Raw genomic sequence first — 20,120 nt, 5'->3', positions numbered from 1 at the left:
TAAAAATTCAAAAACTGTATTTTTAATATTCTAATACTGCAAAAATAAAGACATTTTTAATATTCTAATACTGCAAAAATAAAGACATTAACACTGTATTTTTATAAAAAAAAATAAAAAATATAAACGTTATTTTTCTAAAATTCTTTATAAGTAAACAGTCCTAAAAGTCTTTCTCTGTCTGATTTTCCTTATGCCTGTTCATGGGCCTGGATACCCGCCCAGGCCCGCACACTTCGGGCTGGGTTTGGATAATAATTTTTGTGTATAAGCTCGGCCCGGCCCGAACTCATAAAAGCCTAAATTTTTCGGACCGGACTTGGGATTTCCATAAAAATCCAAATCTGGCCCGGCCCGGCCCGATGTTTAGTTTAATTAGAAAAAAAAAATATCATACCTAGCATTTGAACTTGTGACCTTCAACTTATAATTAAATATTACATACCACTTAACTACCTATTATTTTTGTCTATAATTTTATTGTTATTAATAAAATATTTAAATAAAACTAAACTCAAGCCCGACCCGAACCCGCCCAGACCCGATCCGTATTTACAGGTTTAACAATTGGTCAGGCCGGGCCGAAATTTTTTAAAAAAATTCAGGCTCGGGCTTGGGCTGAGAGATATTAAAAAATTCTCGGACTTGGGCAGGCTCGGGCTTGTTCAAAATAAAGTGAAGCCCGGTTAAGCCCGGCCCGAGCCCGCCCAGGCCCGGCCCGTGAGCAGGTCTAATTTTCCTTAACTGGAAAAAGTAGTTCATCACGTGGCTGTGATATTATTATGACCACCACCAATTAAATCAAGAGCCCCACTCTATAAAGTGAATAATAATAGTATCGACTTTATCCAATCATAATGCCACGCAACAAACAAACAAATACTTATCTAATCATAATGCCTTTGGATTTACGTCGTTTTTATAGAAAACGATTTTATGTTGACTAACCTTAACCATGTTGTTCAAAACAAAATCCTTATTCATCGCATGGTGGTTTTTGTGCCCCCTAATCAATCCATATATATATATATATGTATATATAAAAGTTCCAATAATATTATATAAATATTTAATTAAAATATAATTATTATTAATTAATAATTATTAATTTTATTCATATTATTTATAAAATTAAAATAATCAGTCGTTTATTTATGTGTTGCAGAATTATTATTATTATTATTTTAATTATAAAATTAAATTAATAAAATATAATTTAATAAAATTTTTAAAGTTTAATATTATTATAATATTTTAAAAAATAATAGCAAACTAACTATTTTTAAATATTTTAAATTTCTTAAATTTTAAAATTTTATTTATACAATAATATAAAAATTACTTTTAAATATTTATTAATTAATTTTAGTATTATATTACTTAATATCATAATTGATACTACTATTTTTAGAATTGAAATTTTATTATATAATTAAATAATTAATTTATTATTAAATATAATATTAAAAATATAATTTAAGATGTTATTTTTAAAATTATAATTATTATCTAATTAAAAAAATTAATTTATTAGTTAATATAATATTAAATATAATTAATATGTTATTTTTAAGATAAAATTAGTATTATTATCCGATTAGGAAACTATTTATTAAAATAGTTAATATAATTTTAAAATATAATTAGGAAACTATTTATTAAAATAGTTAATATAATTTTAAAATATAATTGATATGCTATTTTTTAGGATAGAATTAGTATCATTATCTAATTAGAAAATTATTTATTAGTTAATATAACATTAAAATATAATAAATATATTATTTCTTAGAATTAGAGTCAGTGTTAATTAGGAATATAACTTATTAACCAATAAATTAATAGAAAAACTATAAGTATCAAAAATAACACATATGTCAAAATAAAAATTCTACGTGTCAAAAATGTGTCAAAAAATTTAAGTCTCAAAAATTAATACACACACAGATATATATATATATATATATACACATATTTTTCTTAATTCTAATATATTAATTAGTAATTAATCTTCTAATTCTAATAGAATTAATTAATGATTAATCTAATTCAATCCTAATTTTATCATAATTTATTATATATTCCTAATTCTATAAAAAAAATTGATGAATATATCACACTATATATATATATATATATATATATATATATATATATATATATATATATATATATGATAGAGTTGAACTAACTCATTAAATTTTTATAAATATTAAAGACAAAAATAAAAAATATGATACTTTTAATTTTATTTTATTAATTTATTTATTCACGTACTTATTTTTTAATCATATAATATTTTTATATATATTCTTAAGTCTATAAGAAATTAATAGATTACTTTATACCATGCTATATATATACCTACTATAGAGTTCAAATAATTCAATTCAAATTCCGATGAAAATTGAAGAAAAAATCATAGAAAAAGGTTTGATACTTTCAATTTTTATTTTATTAATATATTAATTTAATTTTTCATTAATATTATAATATACTTTTTAATACAATTATTTATTGTTTAATATTATATTATATTATATTATAATATAATTTATTAAATAAGATTATATTATAATAATAATTTACATGTATAACGTATGTAATGAGCAATACTAGTATATATAGAAGCACGAAAGGAGAGGAAATTTTTAAACTGACTAAAATACCATTACTAGTTGATCGGTCCAAATTATGTATAGATATTTAAAGGTATTTTAAACCTTTAATGATATATTTCTATATATAAAATGGTGAAAATATGTGATTTTGCCTCACTTAAGCTTAATTGTCTATTTTCAAGAATATTAGCAAAAGGAGGAAAATATGGAGCTAAAAGAAGCTTAATGGGACATATTCGTGTCAAGGCCCAAGATTAAGATGCATGGGCTGCTAATTATAAGGCCCAAGGGATATTTTAGTCATTTTGTATAATTATTAGGATTTATATTAAGAGTTATTTATGGAATAGTATTTGGTGGAGATTAAGATACTTTAAGTCTTATCTCTTATATAGACTTATATTAGTATATTCATCTCTAGAGAGATTTATTTAGAGGATGACTCTCCTCTATATAAATCTCTGCAAGGAAGAAGAAAAGAAAAAGGAGGGGAGTTTTCTCCTACCTGCTCTCTACACCTGCCACCATTATTCTCTCCATAATTCTCTACAGTTTTTAATAAACACTTTAGTTTTAGTTTTCATTGTTCTTTGAGGATCTAAAGAGCTTTTCAAGAAGTGGAGACTGAGGACCAATCTTCTTCCTACTTGAAGAAATTCTGGATCTTGAGGGAGCTTTTTACTTTCTTATTTTTTGTCTTTCTATTTAATACCATGATCATTGGGTTAAATATGTTAGGCTAGTTTTCATAAGTGTTTAGTTTAGTCTTTTTACTTTGTGTGAACTCTGTTATTTATTTATTTAATGAATGATTTCTTTACCTTCATATCTTTATTAATTTCAGTTATTATTGTTAGTTAACCATCATATTAATTTAGCAATAGTAATTGTTATGAAAATATTTAGGTTTAAAAGCATTAGAAACATCATCTTTACTTTAATCTATGTTGGTATAAGAAACCTAAATTGCATCATTAGCTTGAGTGATTTAAGGAAAAGGCACATCACCATCTCATTCATTAGATCAGGCTTAAAGTAAAACAAGAAGATTACTAAGTAAATGGCTAGATTAAATACTATTTTTAGCATATAGTTTTAGATTATAAGCATTTGCATTTGCATTGCATATTTATTTATTGTTTAGTTACTTTACTTTATGACCATTATCCTCTCAAACATACGATTTAGAGTGTTTAGATTTACTTTTATTGTTTTGTGTTGATAAGTAGTCTTTATAATAAGTGGCCTCATAGTTTCTTGAGAGATCGACCTCGTGGTGAACTTACCCTTACTATAGGAACGGTTCGTGCACTTGCGAGTACTAAAAAAGACATATCAAGTTTTGGCGCCGTTGCCGGGGAATTGTGTCCAAATTTATTATATTAATTGATTATCAAAAGTATCTTGTGCTTGTTAATTTGTTTTGTGTTTTGTGATTTATTTTGTTTATGTGTCTTTATTTTGTTTGTTTATTTTGTGTTTTCTGATTTGTTTTGTTTATGTGTTTTTGTTTTGTTTGTAAATTTTATTTTTAAGTTTTTTCTTTTAATCTGAAATGTTCTTTTGTTTTGTATGCTTAGTAGGAAACAACTAGAAGAAGAATCAAAAGAAGAAGTTGATATCATGGCAAACCCACCAAGAGAAATAGGACTTGAAGACGAATGGCTATGAAAGATTATGCAATACCTACAATTGGCAACACTACTTCATGCATAGTTCTAAGTGATACATCTAGGAATTATAAACTTAAGAGCATTCATTTTAATATGCTTCCTTCATTTTATGGCATGCCTAATGAGGATGCATTAACATTCATTAGAGAATTTTATGCCATAGTTCATACTTTCTCATTATCTGGACTTAATGAGGATCAACTAAGAATGAGGTGTTTCCCTTATTCATTGAAAGAAAGAGCAAAGGCTTAGTTAATGACCTTGCCTCCTAATTCTTTGAGAAATTGGAATGAAATTTATCAAAAGTTTATGAGTAAATTTTACTTACAGCAAAAGACCAAAGAATTAAGAGGTGAGATTTCTAATTTTTATCAAGAAAATGCTGAATATTTTCATGAAGCATGGGATCGCTTCAAATCACTTTTATTACAATGCCCACACCATGGATTCCCACTCCCAATAATCAACCAATTATTTTATGATGGGTTAACACAACAATATCAATGTATGGTTGATAATGCAGCTGGGGGTGCTATGTTAGAAAGGACACCTGATGAGGTTTATGACATCTTTGAGATGTTAGGAGCCAATTCTCAACAAAAGAGTGTGAGGACAAAAAGAGTAGAAGTAAATGAAGTAGTAGCTAATAGTGAGATGGCCATGCAATTGGCTGAATTGACTAAGCAAGTTACGATGCTTGCTTCAACAAAAAAACTCACCAAATAATAAGGTATGTGGTATTTGTGGTATTTATGGTCATAGTGCTAATGTTTGTTCATCTTTTGATAATTACAGAAGAAATATGTATGACCAAACAAATTTGATGGATTCTTACCAACTCATGCATCATGTGAATGACCCTTATTCCAACACATATAATACAGGTTGGAGAAACCATCCAAATTTTTCTTGGAAATATAATGACCAAAACCCACCACAATTATCGAGAAGTCAAAATCAACCTCATTACCAAGACCAATATTCTCAATTCCAAAGGGACTCCAATCCTTTCTTTCAAGATCAAGAACAAACTCTTCAATCTAATGAACAAATGAAGCCAAGTTTGGAAGAAACACTTCAATCATTTATGATGGCTTCTCATGATAGGATGGAGAGGAATGAGAAAAAGACAGGTTCCATTGAGGCTTCACTAAAATGTTTAGAAGCTCAAATGGAGCAAATTGTTGAAGAGCTCAATAAAGAGGAACTATCAAATCAACCTGAACAAGCCAATTCCATTACTACTATTAGAATAGGTGAGATTGTCGATAATATTGTTATGGAAACTGAAAGGAATTTTTCTTCTTATACAGGTACATCTAAAAATGATGGATTGGTGCAAAGCAATGAGGAAAGCATACAAAAGAAAGAAAAAGTAGAGCCTAATCTTAGGCTGAAAAAGAAAGAAAAGGAAGCATTTTCTAGACCTGAATTTCATAAGGCAGCTCAGCCTTATGGACCCCTTATTCCTTTTCTAAACCAACCCAAAGAGAGCAAAAATGATGAATTTTTTTTTGAAAGTATTGAGATGCTCTCTAAAGTTAATACTAACTTACCTTTGTTGGATGTTATCAGGAATAAACCAGCTTACGCAAAATTCTTTGAAGAGTTGAACACCAACAAAAGGCGATATGCGAACAACAAAAAAGTACAAGTAGCAAGTGTAATGCTTCAACATCAATTGCCCCTTAAGATGAAGGATCTTGGTAGCTTCACCATTAATATTACAATAGGTGACAAAAAGGATACAAAAATCATGTTAGATTTGGGAGCAAGCATCAACTTGATGCCGTATTCGATGTATGCACTACTTGGCTTGGGAGAGTTGAAGCCTACCACTATGTCTCTTCAATTTGCAGACAGATCGATAAAATATCCTAGAGGTATAGTGGAAGACTTGCTAGTACAAGTAGGTAAGTTAATAATTCCAGTTGATTTTGTAGTACTTGACATGGAAAACACACCAGCAAGGGATAGAGAGCAAACCATACTCCTTGGTAGACTTTTCATGGCAACTACTAGAACTGTGATTGATATGCATGATGGAAAACTTACCATGACAGTTTTAGGAGAAATTGTGAAATTTAAAGTGTTCGATTTTCTAACTTTATCTCCTAAATCTACTATTGATAAGTGTTCATATAATTATTTAGATTCTCTTGTTTATGAAAACTTATATGATGATATTCCATTTTTAATTGACAAGAGTTTTCGTGACACTTTAGATGTTCGCATTAAAAGTATAAAGTCATACTTAAAAGGAATGGCTTATGACGAAGAGGTGGAGTGCGCGGATTGTAACACCCGGAATTTTTTTTTTATATATTTAATAGTGAGTTTTTATTTAAGTTAATTTTAGCTTTATTTTTATTCAAGTAAATTATTTGAGAAATGATTATATTTTGGTTATTTAAAATTTTCCCAAATGCATATTTATATAAGTAAAATTATATATTGGAAAATTATGGTAGAATTGTAAAGGATGTTTATAAAAGAATTTTGGGAAAATTGGTATTATAATTGATTAGTAGTATTAAATTTTAAGTTGAAAATTGATTATTTAATTTAATTGTGTGTTAGGACTAAATTGAAAATTTATTTTGGAATAAGGATTGAAAGTATAATGTTATTTTTATGGGGTTTTAATGGAAATTTGTGAGCTTGGTATTTTTGTAAATAAATATGTCGGTCAGGGGTATTTTTGTAATTGTGTATTTTCAATAATTCGGATTTGGCCCAAATTAAATAGTTAGGGGCTTAATTGAAAGGCTAAAAAGAAGTTTGGGGGTCAAATTGGAATTCTGCAGGATGAAATTGTAAGTAATTAAGAAAGTTGAGGGACCAAGTTGTAATAAGGAAAAGTTTGGGGGCCTAATGTCGATATTGAAAGGAAAGAAATCGGGGAAGAAGAAAGGAGGAGAGAGAGAGAGGGAAGAGAGTGAGAGCTGCGGGCGTCGGTGGCGGCCGTCGGGCGTGGGCCGGGCCAGGCTTGTTGGCGGCAGCGATGGCAGCTCGGCGTGGTAGCGGCCGGCGGCTTCCGTTCCGCCTTCCTACCGATCTTGGTGGCGATCGGCTCCCCTTGGAGAAACTTCCTTTTGGCGGTAGCGTCGGTTTTGGTGGCCGGGAGGAGAGAGTTCCGGCCGAAGTGGAGTGGCGGTAGCTTTTTGGGCTTTTCCGGCCGGAGGATGGATGATCGGAGGACATATCCCGACTCTCGCCTCAAGCTTCGCGATGGCACCGGTTTAGTGGCGATCGGATTTCGTTTGCAAATCGACGGTCGAGATCGTCCGCAAATCTCTCCCGGACGATCGGGTGTTAGATCGAAAAATCGGGCGAGGGATCGTCATCGGTAGCGTCGTTGTGAGTCCGATGGTGTGTTCGGATCGTCGATCGGACTCCCGTGGTGGTAGTCGGCCAAGCGATCGGCGTCTCGGTAATTATCTTTAGCCCTGTTAATTTTAGAAATTCTTGGTTTAATTGTGTCTATTGGATTATTTTGAGTATTTGATGATTTTTGTGAGTCAAAATAATTGTCTGTCGGTTACTGCCTTGTATTTTGTCTTTGTGTGGCGGAGTCGGAAATAGTGAAGTTTGGGGACCCGACTCCCGTTGTTTAAATTGTTGGATATTTGGAGTGTTTTTCTGGCAGGTCCTGGACCCGTTTTTACGGGGGATAATGTTCGTGTTGTAGGGGAGGTTCTGCCGGATTTTCGGTAGAATTCTCCGAGTCGAGATTCTTAGACAGTCGGAGTCTAGACCTAGGATTAATGATCGATTGTTTCAGCGTTTTGATAAATTGTTTTGTTGACTAGATTGTCGATTCGTTCGGCTCGCTCCTACCGAGGCACCGGAGCGAGCTAGGAGGTCGCCAATCCCTGTGAGTTAAAGTCATTTAATCTTTCGCTATTGCTAGTCTGATTTTAATATGCTATTTAGAATTTGTGCTTAATATGATTATTAGTATCGCAAAATAAATGATTTCACTTGATTATTAATATTTGAAATAATATAAATATTATTATTAGTATGTTATAATAATTCCAAATATTATCAGTTTTCCACAGGTTGCACGATGTTTTACTCTTAATTGTTAATCATTAATTTGATATGGTTGAATGACTTCATTATACAATGATATTTATTATATGTGATGATTGCGAATTGGGAAATGTGGCTTGTAGAACATGCCACTTTGATGGGTTACATCGGGACTAATGATCATGGACATGTAATAAGATTTTCATGGGTTTGCCACGGTCGAGCATGGCTCTGGGCTGATTTGTGTAAATTCGTCGGAGGTAAGGTCCCTGGTCGAGCATTGCTCTCAGGGCGCCGGCTTATTTGGATACTTAAGTGACCAGTCTTATTGGATTAAGAGAGCCGAATGGCTACTAGATTTTGGGGTTTAGGGTTCTACCGAGCCACTCGTCCCGTAAAAGTAAAAATATATTTTTATTTATTCATTTATTTATTTATTATGGTATGATTATAATATGGATTGTATTTACGTGCATGGTTGATATTTTGATTCAAATGATTAATATTTTATGTGAAGGAAATAGTAGGGTATGATTATAGTATGGTTTGATATCTTGATTTGAATAATCTATGTTTTCCGAGAAGAATGCAATAGTCCCCAGGATTATTTGATTTTAACTCACTCTCGAGGCCTCTCATTTTACTATTTTCGATTCGTGATCGTTAGTTCTCCTGCGACTCTTATTCAAGAATCCGACTCCTTCATCATCGGGTGATGTATTTGATTTGGTATGTAAATTGGTAAATCTTAGATTCTCCGCAGTAGTAAATAGTAGATGTATCAGTTGTAAATTTTCTGAGCTTCGGGTCTCGCCTAGTTTTTCTGGTAGACCGAAGTAATTTTGTAAAGTGTAACTATTAAGATAATTTGTAGTTTTAATAATATTAATTTGAGATGAGATTTGTTTAAATTAGTGAGTGTCAGGCTTACTACGGGTTTCGGTGGCCTTAAGCCTACCCATTCCCTAGTGCCGGTCACGGGCCCACGGGTGGGGTCGTGACACGGATGAACGCCCACAATGAGCATAATCAGGAATGTCTAGCTATAGACAATAAACTTAACAATTGTATTTTTATTTTTATGCATTTAAGTTATATTTTTTTATTTCTATTTTTATTTTTTATTTTTATTATTTATTTATTTATTTATTATTTTTCTATTTTTTATTTATTTTATATTTATCTTGTAGGCTTATATTTGATTCCCAAAAAGGCAATATGTATCCATGAGAAGCAATAAAAACTCCAAAAAAAAAAAAAATTTGAGCAAGCCACGTTGACGAAATTTCACACGGGCCCATAGCGGCCGTGCGTGTGGCGAGACAACACAGTCTGCGAGGAAGCCGGCCGCGGCATCCCCAATGCGTCGGAAGGGCCATGGCCGCGGTAGTCTGCCGCGAGGAGGCCGCAAAGCCGCCACCGCGGGGTAGCCGCGGCCACATGCGCTGCAGCCAGCCCAGCAGGCAGGCAGACCAGCGCGGTGTGAGGGCCGGCGCAACAACGCAACCTGGCCGTAAAAAAACTTTTGAGCAAAAATTAAAATAATTAAATCCAAGAAATTTGGATTAGTTATGAATTATTTTTAGTTAAAATACTCTCTTTTAAAATTAAATATATATCTATCTCCTCCACATAAATAGTCATATCATTGATCTAGGAATTTATTTTAAATTTTATTCTAGAATTTATATTTATTTATTAGGATCTAACTTTTAATTATCTTAGGATTTAATCTTTCTAGTATAGTTTATTATTTTTAATTCTTCATTATTTTTAAATTTTTATTTCTTTATTTCTTTTATAATTATCAATAATGTGTGTTCAAGTGTGCTTCTAAGGTTTGGATGGTGGAGATTGGAATTCAAGTTCATGGCTTACTATGCATTGCAAAATTCCAGGGGAGTATTCTATCTTTTTCCTCTCTTTTTGTTCTTCATTTTTCTATATGCAATGACATTGAGGGCAATGTCAAATTTAAGTGTGGGGGAGGGAAATAGAATATTTCTTCGATTAAACTTTATACGTCATATGCCATGAGAATTAGCAACTTTGATTAATCTTTGCAAAATTTTAAATTTTTCCACTCAGCCTTTTCTTATTGTTCTATATAAGAGTCGATGAAAGAATGCTATTATATTAAGATTCTTGAACTCTTGAGTTAGTTTTAACATGTATAAATATGAACTCATGAGTTATTTGCACTTAAATGATCAAGTGTTCATCTTTTGTATATGGATATGATGAATAGTTTAGCAACATTTGACATGGGTATGATTAGAAGTGTATGATTTAGATTATGATTTTCTTGTTATTAAATTGGCTTGCCTAAGTTTGTGAGATATGATATGGGCAAGTTTAAAGCTCTAAGTTTAATAACTCTACTCCGCTAATTTTAGTTACTTAGTAACCGGGGATCTTCATGACCAATGTCAATTTTCGTATAAAAAGGCAATTGAGTAACATCTTAAGAAAGAAAGAAATACCCCAAGCATCAAAAATTAAAATCCAAGGGGTATAAAGAAAAAAAAGTATAAGAGCTTCAAAAGCAAGTAATAATGCCTATTGATCTCTTGGTTTTGAATGAAGGTTTTGCCTTTTTGAAAAGGGTTATAATAATTTAGATTATGCATCATAGTTGTATCCTTTGAAGATGAGTTAGACTATTTGTTGTGAAACAGGTGTGAAAGATTGGATGCTTGAGTCTTTAGATTAACAATGATTGAGTTTATATTTTTAAAGAAAATTATTATGACTCAAATGTTCTCGGGTTGACATGATTTTTGCATTAATGAGATTCTCTTGAATAATATCTTTAAGCTGAGTAGGGATGTTTTTCATGATTTTTGCAAAAGTTAATTCTCAGTTGCTATTTACTTGAGGACAAGTAAAAGTTTAAGTGTGGAGGTATTTGATCGGTCCAAATTATGTATAGATATTTAAAGGTATTTTAAAACTTTAATGATATCTTTTTATATATAAAATGGTAAAAATATGTGCTTTTGCCTCACTTAAGCTTAATTGTCTATTTTCAAGAATATTAGCAAAAGGAGGAAAATATGGAGCTAAAAGAAGCTTAATGGGACATATTCGTGCCAAGGCCCAAGATTAAGATGCATGGACTGCTAATTATAAGGCCCAAGGGATATTTTAGTCATTTTGTATAATTATTAGGATTTATATTAAGAGTTATTTATGGAATAGTATTTGGTGGAGATTAAGATACTTTAAGTCTTATCTCTTATATAGACTTATATTAGTATATTCATCTCTAGAGAGATTTATTTAGAGGAGGACTCTCCTCTATATAAATCTCTGCAAGGAGAAGAAGGAGGGGAGTTTTCTCCTACCCGCTCTCTACACCTGCCACCATTATTCTCTACAGTTTTTCATAAACACTTTAGTTTTAGTTTTCATTGTTCTTTGAGGATCTAAGGAGCTTTTCAAGAAGTGGAGACTGAGGACCAATCTTCTTCCTACTTGAAGAAATTCTGGATCTTGAGGGAGCTTTTTACTTTTTTATTTTTTGTCTTTCTATTTAATACCATGATCATTGGATTAAATATGTTAGGCTAGTTTTCATAAGTGTTTAGTTTAGTCTTTTTACTTTGTGTCCCTGTTATTTATTTATTTAATGAATGATTTCTTTACCTTCATATCTTTATTAATTTCAGTTATTATTGTTAGTTAACCATCATATTAATTTAGGTTTAAAAGTATTAGAAACATCATCTTTACTTTAAGAAACCTAAATTGCATCATTAGCTTGAGTGATTTAGGGAAAAGGCACATCACCATCTCATTCATTAGATCAGGCTTAAAGTAAAACAAGAAGATTACTAAGTAAATGGCTAGATTAAATACTATTTTTAGCATATAGTTTTAGATTATAAGCATTTGCATTTGCATTGCATATTTATTTATTGTTTAGTTACTTTACTTTATGACCATTATCCTCTCAAACATACGATTTAGAGTGTTTAGATTTACTTTTATTGTTTTGTGTTGATAAGTAGTCTTTATAATAAGTGGCCTCATAGTTTCTTAAGAGATCGATCTCGTGGTGAACTTACCCTTACTATAAGAACGGTTCGTGCACTTACGAGTACTAAAAAAGACATATCACTAGTCTTATCCTAATTCTATATGTAATTAATTTAACTTCTTAATCCTAAAAGAATTTATTAGTGATTAACCTCATAATCTTAATAGAATTAATTTAATTCAATCCTAATTCTATAAGAAAATGATGAACATGAGTGGAGAATTTTTAAGCTGACTAAAATACCCCTATAATTCATCAGTATTTATTAATCTTATTCTATCATTATATATGTAATTAATTTAATTTTTTAATCTTATAATATTACCATATACATCCTTAATCCTATATTATTTCCATATATATTCTTAATTCTATAAAAAAATTGATGAATTACTTTATATCATATTATTTATATACCTATGAGGAGTTCAAATAATTGATACCTTCAATTTTTATTTTATTAATATATTAATTTATATGTTCATTATTATTATAATAATATTTTATTAGTAGGATTATTTACTATTTACTATTATATTATATATTAGCACAAAGGGGGGAGGAAATTTTTGAACTGACTAAAATATCCTTGCTAATATTATCATAATTTTGTATGTAATTAATTTAACTTTCTATCCTAATAGAACTAATTAGTGATTAATCTTCTAATCCTAATAGAATTAATATGATTTAATCCTAATCTTATAATAATTTCATATACATTCTTAATCCTATAAAAGAAATTGATGAATTATTATGTATCACACTCTATATACCTATGATAGAGTTAAAATAACTTAATATAATTTTTAATAATTTTTGAAAATAAAAAGTTATAAAAAATATGATACTCTTAATTTTATTTTATTGACATTATTAATTCATATATTCTTATTATTATAATACTTTATCAATAATAATTATTTACTATTTAATAATATATTATATACTAATTTATTAAATAACTTAAGTTATAACTTTTATAATAATAATTTATGTTGTAACGCCCGTGAAGAGTACGGACGGCGGTTTCAGGCGTGCACCCAAATGTCTTTAGCGACTATGACACTGTAAGGTTTTTCAATCTAATCGGGAGTACGTTAACTAGTCACTGAGACTAGCGCGGAGGTGGGAGTCACCACCCGGGTAATCACCAAGATACTTTTACTAATGAGTGGCGTTTCTTAGATGCCATAAGAAAGCTTACGTCACAGAGTCCAGAGATGGATCCGGAAGCCAACTTCCTTATTTGTGTATATTAATCTTTAATTTTATTGTTTAACAAATTATTTCATATAAATGTAAGCAATTTATACATAGACATACCAAATAATACTCATAATACATATTAAGTCTAATCCATTCTTATTCAAGTCCAATCCATATTAGAATAGTTAGCCTAATTTACTAGTCAATTATGTATATAGCTCACCTAGTCTAGCCCAAATACATTGTTATGCTATGATTTCTAGCCTTTATACCTAATAGACTACTTATTATGATGAAGCTCATTCAATGTGATTCTAATTCTAATTAAGTCCAAGTCCTAACTAAACATGCCAAATCCCGCTAAGTCTACTTAGATTTTAGAGTTTTAGACCCAGTTTTTATTGATTAGCCAATTAGACTTTCAAGTTTATGTTGGATCCAGTTTTAAGCCTAAATCTATGTGACCCATTTTAATTAATCAATCATATAATTACACATTTAATTAATCATAAAATAAATAAAATACGCAAAATAAAGCAGAAAGTAAAACCTAATTATTACAACTCGGCCTACAACTATGATTGCAAAAGAAGAAAACCTAAAAACTATAAAAAAGCCAAAATACATCAAAAATCGTCCAAAAAGCAAAAAAAAAATTGGTTGGGCATGAACAACCGATCAACTTTAGGGCTTCATGCTTATTTTTGTCGTTCGTCAATACAATTTTGTATCCCAAAAATCGAATTTCACATGCACATACATTAAAATAGATTAAAATAAAATAAGATAAAAAATATTAAAATAAAAATAAAAATATTAAAATAAGAACAATAGTAATCTACTAATCGATCAAAGTCCTAAAGTGGTGAAAAACTCTTATATATATATATCTATATATATATATATATATATATATATATATATATATATATAAATTAGTTTAGTATAAAAATAATTCACTTGAAATAATTCTATTAATGAAATATTATAATAGTAATAAACACATGAATTAATATATCAATAAAATTAAATTAAAAGTATCTTACCTTTTTTAATTGGATTAAATACATATGAATTAGTCGTATTCGGGTAGCAGGTATTTAAAGGTTCAAATCTGACTCGATAAAAATTTGTTTAATATATATAATTATTAAATATATTTTATAAATATTTAAATAGGTAGCAGGTACCCTACCCGTTAAATACCTATTGACATAAATATTTGGATCATTAAATGGGTACCTGTTTACAAACTCATTTATAATAATTAAATTCTAAAATATATTAACAAAAATTAATAAAAATAAAAAGATATAAATTCTAAACCATGTAGTTTTAAATAAAAAATTATAATTATAATTCTTTGATGGTTTCAGTTCATACACATCTATATTTCTAGTAATATATATGTATATTATTTAAACGGGTATCGGATACTGGATTCGAATACTATATATCCATATCCATTTAAATAATAGGATTTGGGTAGCAGATACCGGGAGGTTTAAATCCGAACCCAACACAGGTATTAAATTTTATTTTCAAATTCATCTCAAATTTGTTTATAACTATTCGTATCAGTCCTATTAGAGTTCAGTCGAGTTGTGTACCAAAAATATCCACCCGATTGCGATCTCTAACTTTAACCATGAATATTCTTAATATATATAAAATTTAATTGGTCATTAGCATATTTGTATATTTTATCAATAGATTAGTGGCTTGGCTAATTTTTATAAATATTCTTAGTCAAAATAATAAGTTAAACTATATTATAATAAATATTTTGTATTTACTGTTAATTAAAACTTAAGTTATAAATTTCAAGAGTTAATATTATCAAAAATAAAAAAATCAAGGACTAAATGTTTAAAAAAAAATACAAAGGGTAAATGATAAAACAAACTTTTAAAAGAAAAGCTCAAAAGTTTTTATGTCGGCTATAAACATATGTACAGTTCATTATTTAATAGATTCAAATTTTAGTATTAATAAATTTTAATAATTATTTGAATTATCTTAATAAATAAAATATAAAATTATTTCTTTATTATAAATAAAAAAACATTCATCAAAATGCATGCAAGTGATAAATGAGTTCGATACTATGCAATACAAGTATATCACCAGGGGAGACCCAACAAGGGAACGGTGGCCCACTGAGATTTTGAAAGAGAGTTTTTAATTTTTTTCTGCATACTTTTACTATATACTCATTTTAAATATATTTTAGTTTTAAGTTTCAAGTTATGTGATCATTTTTTAATTTAAGGTATTTGAGTAATAGGTGAATTAAATTTAAGAAAATTAAATAGAGAAAATACAATGTTATTTAATGTACATTTTCATGAAAATGTACAATATCTCTATTAACTTAATGTTATTTTATGTATATTTTCTTTCTTACCATAATAAAAGAGCAGAATCAAATAGAAATTTAAAATCTAATTTAGTTTCAATTTATTATTTTTAAAAGTTAATTTTAATTTTTGTAATTTAGTTTGATTCAAAAATTGAACCATTAATTTTATTCTCCACTCACTTTTGATGCTTTAATATATTACTCACGCGATACTGTAGATTTTATTTATATAATACTAACTCTACTTTAATATACTAATATAAGGGTGTAACTGAAAATAAAAAAATGGTATTCAATAATAAAAGAATTTGAAAATATTATGAACATTTACAGTTTATGAGTTTGTATAGAATATTATTGTCTATATTATTTTATAGTAAAAATTATAGAACCAAAATAGTATTAAAATAACATCACCACAAAGGTCTCTAATAACAAATAAATTAGTTGATTCTCTCCTATTAATAAATTAAACATAAAATACAATACAATTTCTCTATACTCATATACTTAGACCAAATAAAATTTAGCCTACGAAGAGATTATAACTTAATGGATATTTAAGTATTAAATTTTTTTTTTTCAAACTTAATATTTAATCTTGTTAATGAAATGATAGAAACCAAAGATAAAATATGTAAATATTATATTATATAAATAAAATTGATAAAACAAAATAATCCTAGAGTAAGATAAAATATAGTATAGCATATATTTTTTAAAATTATATATATAAATATTACTATATAGAGAAATATTTTCTTAAGGCAAAATTTAAAAAATTTATAACTGTTTATTTTTATTTGTAACTGACTCAAATTGGAATTGTGATTTTTTATCACTATATAGAGATTATTCCTATACAGAGTATCACAATAGAGAGATTTTATTGTAGCTATTAAAAACGATAAAAATTTCTGAATTAGAGATCTTACTCTACAAAAATAAATAAAAAGAGTAAATCAAAAAATTAGTTGACTTATTCAAAAATAATGTAAATATTAAATAGGAAATATATTTAATTATTTAAAATATAAAAGAATTAAGAATTTAAAATACAGAATGAACATTAACAGGCACTAAACACTACAAATATGAAAGATTAAAATAAAACTAAACATTGAAGAACAACCTGAAAAAAATAATTAAAAGAGAAACCTAAATTATAAAAACACCAAATATCCATCAATTAGTACTTTTAATAGTCAAATATCAGCCCGTAGGAAGAATTGTAAAAAAATCAAAATTCATGCAATTAAAATTTAAATAAAAGCAAGAGAGGATCAAGCGATACTGAATCAATACATCCTAAGTATATATGCCAAAATCAATACAATGAGTCTAATAACTTTCTTTTATGAAAAGTGAATTTCGAATATGAAAATTCTTATACAAAGTTGGATTCACGTAAATAATATTTAATATAATTGAATAATAAACATAAGAGCAACACATATAATTATTTTTATATTAAAGAGAAAGATAAAAAAATCTGTCATATATATATATATATATATCCATCCAATAAAAGTAAGTAAAAAATATGAATTTAATTAATTAATAAGTTCGTAATCAACAAAAAAAAAAAAGAAACCTTTATTATGATCTTTTAGAAATAAACACAAAGTTAAATGTAAAACTAAATAAAATATCTTAAATGTGAATTGATCATTGTAAAAGTAGAAAATAAATGTGAAATTGTTGTTTTGTCTATTGTTCATGGAAGTATATATATATACAATTGGAGAAGTTTTTATTCTAGAATATTCTAATCTATAGAATTATCTCTAATTAATTATACTATATTTTCTATTAATTACTCCATATTCTATAATATTCTAGATTATTCTACAACACTCCCCCTCAAGCTGGAGCATAGATATCAATCATACCCAGCTTATTACAAAAGTAGTCAACTCTAACTCCATTCAAAGCTTTCGTAAATATATCCCCTATCTATTCTCCTGTCTTCACATAACTAGTAGTGATTAGACCCTGTTGTAGTTTTTCACGAACAAAGTGACAATCAATCTCGATGTGTTTTGTTCGTTCATGAAACACTGGATTAGCAGCAATGTGAAGTGCAGCTTTATTATCACACCAAAGTCTTGCCGGCAAAAATATTTTTATACCAATTTCCATCAGAAGTTGGTATATCCATATAATTTCACATGTTGCTTTTGCCATAGCTCTGTATTCTGACTCCGCGCTTGATCGGGATACAACATTTTGCTTCTTACTTTTCCATGAGACTAGATTCCCTCCAAGAAAAACACAATAGCCTGTATTGGATCTTCTGTCCATTTTAGAACTTGCTCAATCTGCATTCGAGAAGCATTCGATTTGAGTGTGCCCATAATTTTGATAGAGAATTTCTCCTCCTGGAGCTCCTTTTAGATAACACAATATTTGTTCTAAGGCTGCCCAATGATGAACTGTTGGAGCTGCTATAAATTGACTAACAACACTAACTGAATAGGCAATATCAAGTCGAGTTATTGTAAGGTAATTCAACTTCCCAACTAGCCGTCTATATCTCTCAGGATGCTCAAATAATTCACCATCTTCTGTGAATTTTATATTAGGATGCATTGGTGCATTGCACGGTTTTGCCCCCAGTTTTTCCATTTCTTGCAGTAAATCAAGGACATATTTTCGCTGGGATAGAAAAATACCTTTCTTGCTTCTCATTACATCAACACCCAAAAAATATTTCAGATTTCCCATATCCTTTGTATGAAACTAGGAATGAAGGAAGGACTTAAGTGATGAAATACCTGTAGAATCACTCCCAGTGATTACAATATCATCCACATATACCACTAACAGAATGATGCTAGATTCTAAGTGTTTATAGAAAACTGAGTGATCATATTTGCATTTTCTCATCCCAAATGTCTCAACAGCTTCACTGAATTTTCCAAACCAAGCTCGCGGGCTTTGTTTCAACCCATACAATGATTTGTGAAGATGACATATTTTCCCAGACTCTCCCTGAGCAACAAATCCAGGTGGTTGCTCCATGTAAACTTTTTCCTTAAGATCACTATAAAGAAAGGCATTTTTGATGTCCAGTTGATGTAATGGCCAGTCATGTGTAACGGCCAGAGAGATGAAAATCCGAACAGATGCCATTTTAGCAACAGGAGAGAAAGTATCAGAATAATCCACTCCATAAGTCTGAGCATAGCCTTTTACTACTAAGTGGGCTTTGAGGCGAGCCACTGACCCATCTGGAATAACTTTGATGGTAAATACCCATTTACATTCGATCGCCTTTTTGCCTGTAGGTAAATCAACCAATTGCCAAGTACCATTTGCATATAATGCATTCATATCTTCTATCATGGCGTGGCGCCAACCAGAGTGAGATAAAGCTTCATGCACTATTTTGGGAATAGTGATGGAATCAATAGAGGTAATAAAAGAATAGGAAGAAGGTGACAAATGATCATAAGATATAAAGGAAGAAATGGGGTAAGTGCACTGACGCTTGCCTTTCCGAATGGCAATAGGAAGGTCCAAGTCGGGAGAAGGATCTGATGATGAAGAAGCATAGGACAAGACATGAATCGCTGGAAACCGACCTTCTGAAATAGACATGGCGAATAGGTGGTTGATGAATTTGTGGTGGATTGGAGTCCGCAGCTACTATGCTGGTAGTCGTATAATGCCATAATCCTCAAACTTTAATTTGTAATACAAAATCCTCTCAATTAAAATTGGGGCAATAGTAAAGTCCTTGTTGTCACATTCTGTTGGAATTGATAGCGGAAAGCACGTGGCAGCTTACTGAGCTAAAGAAGAAAAAAAAAAACATGTCATCAAGACACATTAGCTAGTGTCTTGGTATAAAATTAACTCTCTTACTTTTCTAAAGAAATTGGGAGCTTTTTCTTCTCTTCTCTAACCCTAGAAATATTCTCCCCTTTTCAATGGCAGCTGGCGGTGAAGAATAGAAGATTACCCTTCAACCTGAGCCATACAATAAAGTCCCTCATATTAACCACCAAGTGAAGTGTCCATATGAAGTTTTAGCTAGAATGTGGATTTCATGGTCTAAGAAAAACCCAGGCAGGAGGTATCTAAAGTGTGCTATTGGGAATAGCCAAGTTTTTGCTTGGAATGATGAAATATTCAGCAAGCATATCTATGACTTACTTCGACACCTGAAG

General features: G+C 29.5%; 1 protein-coding gene and 1 non-coding gene across 2 annotated transcripts; one reads left to right on the top strand and one right to left on the bottom strand.

Annotated features, from left to right (window-relative positions):
- Nucleotides 1-4,635: 4,635 nt before the first annotated feature.
- On the bottom strand, nt 4,636-4,743 carry LOC112535508. The gene has a single exon (XR_003079624.2). It is a non-coding gene; the product is annotated as a small nucleolar RNA R71 (small nucleolar RNA).
- Nucleotides 4,744-4,801: 58 nt separating this feature from the next.
- Nucleotides 4,802-11,032, top strand: LOC125369811. Its single transcript, XM_048373045.1, has 3 exons — nt 4,802-4,977; nt 5,090-6,580; nt 11,011-11,032. Exons 1-3 carry the CDS (start codon nt 4,802-4,804, stop codon nt 11,030-11,032), a joined length of 1,689 nt encoding a protein of 562 aa, XP_048229002.1.
- The last annotated feature ends 9,088 nt before the right edge of the window (nt 11,033-20,120 follow it).

Source organism: Ricinus communis, chromosome 1 (assembly GCF_019578655.1).
Source record: "Ricinus communis isolate WT05 ecotype wild-type chromosome 1, ASM1957865v1, whole genome shotgun sequence".
NCBI classification, from domain to species: Eukaryota; Viridiplantae; Streptophyta; class Magnoliopsida; order Malpighiales; family Euphorbiaceae; genus Ricinus; species Ricinus communis.
Note: the sequence above shows the minus strand (reverse complement) of the source record. Positions and strands in the feature narration are given on the sequence as shown.

Bases quoted from the DNA above. Each gene is read 5' to 3' on its own strand.
- LOC125369811 (XM_048373045.1), top strand. From the start codon at position 4,802: ATGGTTGATAATGCAGCTGGGGGTGCTATGTTAGAAAGGACACCTGAT. The intron at 4,978-5,089 runs GCAAGTTACGAT...TGATAATTACAG, and splicing joins CAATTGGCTGAATTGACTAA to AAGAAATATGTATGACCAAA. The intron at 6,581-11,010 runs GTGCGCGGATTG...GTTGTGAAACAG, and splicing joins GCTTATGACGAAGAGGTGGA to GTGTGAAAGATTGGATGCTT.